The sequence below is a fragment of the Hippocampus comes genome, unplaced genomic scaffold (genome assembly GCF_001891065.2).
Source record: "Hippocampus comes isolate QL1 unplaced genomic scaffold, H_comes_QL1_v1.1 scaffold173, whole genome shotgun sequence".
NCBI lineage: Eukaryota > Metazoa > Chordata > Actinopteri > Syngnathiformes > Syngnathidae > Hippocampus > Hippocampus comes.
Window position 1 is genome coordinate 183837 of NW_017805223.1, and position 7345 is coordinate 191181.

The 7345-nt window shown below is 49.1% G+C and overlaps 1 protein-coding gene across 1 annotated transcript in view; it reads right to left on the bottom strand.

Moving 5' to 3' along the window:
• The window catches only part of LOC109515444 (insulin-like growth factor-binding protein 5), a gene marked incomplete at its 5' end in the record, with an annotated part of 13041 nt that extends 5700 nt beyond the window's left edge, over positions 1 to 7341 (bottom strand). Inside the window, one exon of the mRNA XM_019869231.1 lies at positions 7167 to 7341. Within this exon, the coding sequence (XP_019724790.1) occupies positions 7167 to 7341 (175 nt within the window). The remainder of the gene's footprint in view (positions 1 to 7166) is intronic.
• Between the last annotated feature and the right edge of the window lie 4 nt (positions 7342 to 7345).

Genomic DNA, 7345 nt, shown 5'->3' on the forward strand with positions numbered 1-7345 from the left:
GGCTACAAAGGTGATTACCGGAATTGGGTCTTTGGCTTCTGCACAGCTATCTCTTTGAAATTAATCTGGCGACTCATGACTTGGCAGGCCTGGAGTTTGTGTTTGGATGTGTCCTTGTGTCTCGCTCCCAGACGACAGAGCCATGACTTGCTAAATATAAATATGTCAAACAAACATTCCCATGCGCGCCGGCCCCCCGACTCCTCTTGAAAACCTTATTGCTATTTCTCCTGGAATCCTTTCACACAGATTTGCTTTTTCGATTTACCATCCAGCCCGATTCGACACAGAGTTGGACGCTCGGTCTTGAGTGCGACTGATCCAGTGTGGCAGAATTGTATGGCGCAATCGCAGTCGCAGGCTCATACCGATGAGAATGGCTGTTGGTTCAGTCTTTGGAACGCTCTGGAGTCAGCGTGTCAATTTGCAGGTAAGCCCTCTTCACGTGCTATCGTGCAGAGAAACGTTGACTGCAATCAAAAGGTTTCCTGCTTTGTTTTTCTGAATGCAACCAGAACAATCGCATCCTTAGAAATCGCGGGACACAAAATATACAGAGGATGTGAGTTATTTCACCGAGGGAAAACTGCTTCGTGGAAACCGACGCTTTGGACCTCTTCTTACAGCTGCAAATAAATGTTCCATGTCCATGTTGCGTTTAGTCATGTCCAAAGGACATTATCAGAAGAATGTGGATCGCCCTTCAGCTGCACGTTCCAAATTTTGGTCTTGAGGTCTCATCCCACATCTAAGTTTGGCTTCCTAATGAGCTACACTGACGGACAAAACCCTCTCCTTGGGTTAGCCGTCACCGCAAGACAATTACTGGGTGCGACCAGGCGCCGCGCTATCACGAGATAGCGCGGCGATGCCACAGCACATGTGAAGGACATTTTCTTTCCCCTCCATATCCGTGCATCACGACATTTTAACCCTTTCACGCACGACTTATGAGAACCTACAGTCGATTTTTTTTTAGGGATTTGGGTTGCGGGGTTCATTCGTGTAGGAGAGAGGAACTTTTGAAGATCTGTCCACTGTGGTGGCCGCCATCCCGGAAAGGGTGAACATGTGTCAACAATCTTTTGGGGCACGTTGTGGTCCCTTCAATTGATCGTTTGTTGGCGCGCCGGCCCAAACAATGACAACAGCATCTCCGTTTTATTTTGAGGCCCAATGTTTGAAAGTAAGTCACTTGTGGTTTTGTTTTTAATCAACCCTTCACCTCTTTGCAAAAAAAAAAAAAATCAGTGAAAACAGAAGGAGGAAATACCGTTTGGGTCTCATATTGCTATAATGTTCTAAATACACCGCACAACGTGAACATGGTCCAAATAAGTTCTGACCCGGGCTTTACGGCTTTGAAGTGAGCAAATCCCGCCACGGGCGTTTGCCGACAACTCGTGCATGTCGAGGGGACGATTTGTGAACCGTTGACAGTCCCGGCAGGGTCGGGTGTCACCGTGATGACAGCGTAACTCAATATTTAATATCGCCGTCAAACGCTCCTGTGTATGGCTTCGGCATGACATTTTCCATGACTTGTACCTCCCACGCCCCCCCACGCACTCCAATTTAAAGACCTTTTGAAGTAATTCTAGCACCCGCAAGGGATCTGCAGCAGCACACTAAGCATGTGCCGCTCTGTCTTGGGTGCTCAATGTGACGGAAAGCCACATTGAGTCTTTCTACTCGGACGTCACGAAGCTGTCGGGCAGAAGGTTCCACGTAAGGTACGGGGGCAAGGGGCTCGACACTGTTCCGAAATGATCTTTCCGTTCACCTCTTGTCCAGCAAGGAGGTAAGACAGTTGAAGCATTTCTTGATCTGTGAAGCCTGCACTATTTCTGGCGACCAGGGCCAAGTCTCACCGCCAACAGCAAAAAAAAAAAAAAACTAAATTGTAATTGACACCCCACCCTTTGAGTCTTTTTGTAGTTGCCTCCATTAATAGTTGAAACCATAACGACAGCACAAAACAATTGAAAATCATTTCAAACTCATTTGACAGCATCACTCTGGCAAATCAACGTCTCGGATCACAGCCCGTTGTGGCTTCCGGTCCGGCCATTTCACCATTTTTTTTTTTTTTTTTTGGTCACTCCACTTTGTCCTGCCTCGTTCTTATTTTGGGTGTAATTCCACTTCCAACCACTTGTCGGTGGCGCACGCACGTGTGGTCCTCAATAACTTCCACTAACAACCCAGGCGAAACTGAACTCCTCCCCTCATACAGCAACCCCGAGTCTGTCAGTCGCTTCAACAGTCCCGTTTGACACAACTACTGCTTTCCTTTTTAGCGGTGCAGAGCAAACTGCAGTTTGCCAACAACAAATAACAACAATATTTGGAGTATTCCAAACGAGGGTTGACACAGTTGTTGTACCGCACGACAAATTCTGTTGTGTGTGACTTTAGATGTCTTTTTTGGGGGGGGGGGGGGCTGTGAGGTGATTTGTTGTCTACTTCCTGGACTTTGGAGCTCTGTGTTTGTTTGAAGGCAAAATATGTCAAAATGCAAAAATAGGTTATTTGCTCTGGCAAATAACGTCGGATCCGGACTTGAAAATGACTTGGAATCAAAGAAGCCACTTCCCAGCTTAGGTCGGGGTCAACTGATAAACCGGACTGGTCGCCAGTGAGTCACTGGCGGGGAAAAGCTCTCTGGTTTCGACGTCTTTCTTTTTATCTGCGAGTCAAGTATGCCGCATTTGGAAGCGCTCCCAAATCATCTTTTGTTTCTTGGCAAAGCGTAACGGGACGGTGTGAGAGATCCTTGCGGAAGCTTGAAGGATAAAGTCGCTCACCGCCACGAAGTCATATCTGTTGGCGAGCGATCTGGTGTGTGTGTGTGTGTGGAGGGGGCGGGGGGGGCTATCACGGGGGACCCAATCTACTCTCACCATTCCCAATTCAGAGAAGTCTCTGGGCCGCTGGGAGGAACGTGACCCCCCCGAGCCAAGTCATGCTCGAAAGGGGAGTGGAAACGTTGGATTCTTCAGGCCAAACGTTTGGATGCTGCCGCCGCTGCTGTTGCGGCCTCCTCGGGAGGGCTGCGCGCACTTGAGCGGCCCCTCCCCGGCTTCATCTTGCTCCGCTGGGATAGCAGACCCACAGCTGCAACCCCTCGCGGCATGAAAATAGAAGCTGGCCTCGCCACTTCCCGTCCACTGCCCTGTTTAACACTCTTGTTCTTTTGACCCCCCCCCCCCACACACACACACAAAGGAAATGCGACGATGATGATTATGTTCTTCCGCGCATCGCTGCCTATTTGTGGTTCGCTTCTCACAAATTCGCCAAGATGCCACGAGATGGTGCCCAAGCCTTGGCTAATAGGAAAGTAGTAACTAACTCACATTTTTGATATGTTGGGGAAAATTTGCAATTATTTAGCCTGGCTCCTCATATTGGTCGAAGGAGGCAAGGGAAAGTTTTTTTTTTTTTTTGCGTGCTATTCATGACTGTTGGATTCACCTGGCGCTTTAAAAGGGGCGGGGCTGCCACTGACAGGTGACCGTTCGCGCGACCTATAAAAAACGGCATCGCAAGTTTGTTTCGTGAGTGAAAACACTCACTTCGTCGTCGGCATGGCCCAATGGTAAGCTACGTGTGTGTGTGTCCGCTTTTCTCGACCAGACATGTCAAGTGACCTTTTGCATTCGATCATGATCGGTTGCTTTGTTTGTTGTTTGCTTTGCGATGCGTCCGTTGTGCTTTGTTTGACGCATCGCAATGCAATCAGTCAGTTGCCGTTCGCAATCGGCAGTTTAAACAGCGTGGGTTAGAGTGTTGCTGGAACGGTGGTGTCTATTTAGTTATTTTTTTGCAGAGTTGTCATGTTTGTCCGGCTGCACTGGGAGTTTAAACTGTGCACTTTGCGTTACGGCTGCAGTGAATCATGGCGCACTCCACTTCCGGGTTTGACCGTTGGGACTTGTAGTTCTTTTGTTCGATTCCACTTGATATGTTTGTGTTGTGTGGTTTCTGACGTTTAGAAAAATGAATAATCTTGACGATAATAGCACTTAGTGAAATCATGGTTGATTAGATTTTTTATGAAACGTATTGTTAAAATAAAGGTATTAATTCATGTCAATTATATACATATTTACATTGTGATGCAGAAAGAAAGATGTATTCATTTTTTTGACTGCATTTATGTGTGCTTTGGGTTATTACCTGCTCTGCTTCTGTGACAACTGCTACTGCTTCTAAATACTGATTCTGCTGCTATGACGACTGCTTCTGCTGCAAAGTGCTCCAATAAATGATCCAAAAAGTACAGAACGAGTAATCCTTCCATGCTGACCGACGATCCCTATTCAGTGGGCCGTGAAAAACGGAATTAACTGAACAATGACTCTCGTTATGTATTTATTTATTGTTTTGTTTACATCACGGCGGCACGGTGGAGGACTGGTTGGCACTTCCGCTTCACAGTGCAGAGGTGCAGGGTTCAATGCCGGCTCTGGCCTTCCTGTGTGTTTGCATGTTCTCCCTGGCGCCTACGTGGGTTTTATCCGGGTACTCCGCTTTCCTCCCACATTCCAAAAACATGCGCAGCACGCTAATGGAACACTTGAAACTGTGCCTAGGCGTGATTGTGAGCGCGGATGGTTGTTTGTCTATGTGTGCCCTGCGATTGGCTGGCCTGCAGTTCAGGGTATGCCCCGCCTACCGCCTGAAGAATGCTGGGACAGGCACTCCACCACGCCCGCGACCCTCCCGAGGAGAAGCGGAAGCCCAAGTGAATAAATGTGTCCTTGGTGGGGACATTTGTACTCGGCGACTCCTTCGTGGAAGTTTGAGGTTATGGCATGAAGTGGGCATTTCGAATTTAGAGACAAGACTGAGGGGCTGTGAATTGCTTTGCAAATGGAGGCAAGCGACGCACTCACAGAACGCGCAACACCAAAACTCAAGGCCACGAGCCTTCCAATCCACACGGCCAAGTGTGGTCGCTGGCGTTTTACCACAGGACAGTCATCGACAAACGTCCTCATCATAAATAAGTGCCCAGACGCGGATGTTTTTGTTCCTCTAGGGGAATGCAAGCGTTTGCTGCCACCTAGGGAAATTTTCCAGAAGGTCTCGCCCAGCCTGCCCGCAAAGCTCATGTTAGCACAGTGCTGTCATGACTCACGGATCCTTGTCGATGGCAGCATTGAAATCGCTTTGGAGTTAAATTCAGCACCGCTTTGGAGTTGAAGATCAAGATTAGGGGCTAAATCACTGTCACGGTTTTGGCTCCGTCTTTGTTTGTATTTTAACTCCAGCTGGATTGGAGGGCCTGACCTCCTGCTCTAATCAACCACATGTAGAAGGACTCGGACTTCAGCCTTGCCTCGTCCGATTAATGACTGATATTTCCTAGACCTCACGAGCATGCTCTTGTTTTGAAAGTGTTTGGGATTTTCAAGTCGCTCCTGAGTGATTATAGGGTTACGCGTGTTTGGATTAATGCCGTTTCGGTTTGTGCACTTTCGGGTGTCGAAATTACCTTGCCGTTTGTTTTGTTCGTATATTTGCTTTTCCTGGCCATTTGTTGCCAGCGATCTCTTTTGGGACTTTTGTCGGTCCTTCGTTTTTCATGTTAATAAATATTTTTTTGTTTCGTCGTTGATCTGAGCCTGCGTTTGTGGAATCCGCACACCATCTGGTTTGTTTTCGCACCTTGTCACTCACGGCCTGTCACGTAAATTATGAGCAAGCGAGAATGAAAAGCGTTCCCACAGCCAGACGCAACTATTAATGGCCGGACAGCCGACGGCTGACCAAATCGATCGGCAACTCTTTTGATGCTTGAACCTTAAGGCCGCCGGCAGCGCGGCCACGCGCATATTGAACGCTTTTCCGACAGCTTTTCTCTTCCTCGCAGTCAAGCAAGTGAAGCGGAGAGCTGTCAATCAAGCAGCCCAGCGCGCGCTGAGATTTGGGCCTGCAGAGAGACGGTTTAAAATCAAATTAAGGCGCTAAGTTAATCAGGTGGCACCTGCCATCTGTCAAACTCACATCCACATGCTTTTTTTTTTTTTCTCCATTTGAACGTGAACCATTTTCACATCTTGTGTTGATGACACATTCGTTTCTTTACAATTGAAAGTGGGTCGATTGGACCAAGGCAATGTTTACTTGGAAAAAAGAAATCACCATTTGTCATTGACGGGAATGCCAGCGAACAATCGTGACAATGCACCCGACTCCTTTGTTTGGATTTGACGGTGATCTGGGGTCTTGCCAGAGGATAAGATGGGATTGACTTGGGTCACTTTGACCCAGGCGTCTCGTTACGAAGTCCGTTCCGAGTCATTTTTGAGATTCGGCAACCATCTCGCTGCTGGCAGTGAATCGGATAGATCGTCTGGAGCCAATTGTAAAAAATCCAATCGACATAATTTGTATCTCATGACGGGCTGCATTACGAATCGTTTTTCTCACGCATCTGGCGACTTTGTTTTTTCGATTTGATGACCATCTGGGCTCTTGTTGGTGGAGAAAATTGGATAATTATTCCTGAGTCAATTGTAAACATGCCAGCGAACACAGTTTGCGTCTCGTCATTTCAGGAGGCAGCCGGCTATTTTGCAGCTCCAGTTGTGACGGAGGATCCGAGTCTCCAAATGAATTTGACACGGGACAGGTTGCGTCGGACGGATGCCAGTAACTCGTCAAGAAAGCGTTTCGGTCCAAATATGTCAGCGTTTGTGTTGATGGCGCACTGATTGGATTCCGCGGGATTTCCATTGGGGGGAAATGCCCCCAAACATCGTCGGTGTGTCGTTGCCAATGCAAATAAGTGAGCGTTTCCGTTGCGCCGACGACCACTTCATTGTATTTGACTTGCTCCCTCTGACCGGGGGCGGCTCAAATTGGACAACCGCCAGTAAACGTCATTCGCCAGTCATCGTTCGGCTGCGTTGGGTGTCTTTCACTAGAACACGGGTCCACTTTGACGCGCAATACAACAGGAGGGTCCGGGCGGCTTTACGTCGTCCCCCCGCGGCGTGAGCGCGCCACATGAAATGAGGTAGGAAGACATCCTCGCAGTGCCAAAAACGCACACAGGCAAGGCAAAAGCAGGCAAGTACGCAGGTGCGCAGGCAGGCGCGCGACGCCCTCCATCGTCTCACCGAGTGCGCGCACGCGCTGCGCGCTTCTCTTACCTAGGGGCTGGTGCGCGGGTTTGTATCCCTTCTCGTTGCTGCACGCTCCGCGGCCGTGGAGGAGGGCGTGCAGGGGCTTCTCTTCGCCGCTGCGCGGCAGGCATCGGAGACCCTGCGCGCACGTCCCCGTGTACACGCCGCACGCGTGGCCCTCGCTCAGCGCGCAGGTCAGGCAGCCG